This window comes from Buceros rhinoceros, unplaced genomic scaffold (assembly GCF_000710305.1).
Source record: "Buceros rhinoceros silvestris isolate BGI_N320 unplaced genomic scaffold, ASM71030v1 scaffold40699, whole genome shotgun sequence".
In the NCBI taxonomy this organism is placed as follows: domain Eukaryota; kingdom Metazoa; phylum Chordata; class Aves; order Bucerotiformes; family Bucerotidae; genus Buceros; species Buceros rhinoceros.
In genome coordinates, this window is record NW_010430469.1 from 407 (window position 1) to 849 (window position 443).

Consider the following 443-nt stretch of genomic DNA (forward strand, 5'->3'; position numbering starts at 1 on the left):
CCCCGGTGAGGCGGGACAACCAGCAACCTGCCAGCTTGTTTGGCTTCTGGGGGGTTCTCTGGGAGGTGGCCAATGGAGAGGCCTCCATCAGGAGATGGATGTGAAGGAAACCCAACCCCGGAAGGGGGGAACCCAACGAGAAGATGTTCTCCACGAGGAGCTGCTCGTTGGGTGACACCAGGGAAGGCCCCAGCTGAGAAGGCCCCCAGCTCTTCGGGCGACTCCTCTCCCCTGCCCACTCGCCTCCTCCCACCCCACCACTTCCGCCAGCAGCCGAGTACCTCCAGGAGACCTGGTGGTGCCCCACCCGGAGACGCTGCACCTCGTCCCCGCCACGGGGCACCTGGTGGCCAAGCGGATCTTCTTGATGTTCTCGCCAAACTGGACTGGCCTGTTCAGCTGCACGAGCATGAAGTCGTTGTCGTTCCGCCGGGAGGCGTAGG

At 64.3% G+C, this 443-nt stretch overlaps 1 protein-coding gene across 1 annotated transcript in view; it reads right to left on the reverse strand.

The window, feature by feature from the left end:
* The window catches only part of LOC104499534 (kallikrein-14-like), a gene marked incomplete at its 3' end in the record, with an annotated part of 2,531 nt that overhangs the window by 356 nt on the left and 1,732 nt on the right, over window positions 1-443 (reverse strand). The window contains exon 5 of the mRNA XM_010143048.1: window positions 282-443. Coding sequence (XP_010141350.1) covers window positions 282-443 — 162 coding nt within the window. The remainder of the gene's footprint in view (window positions 1-281) is intronic.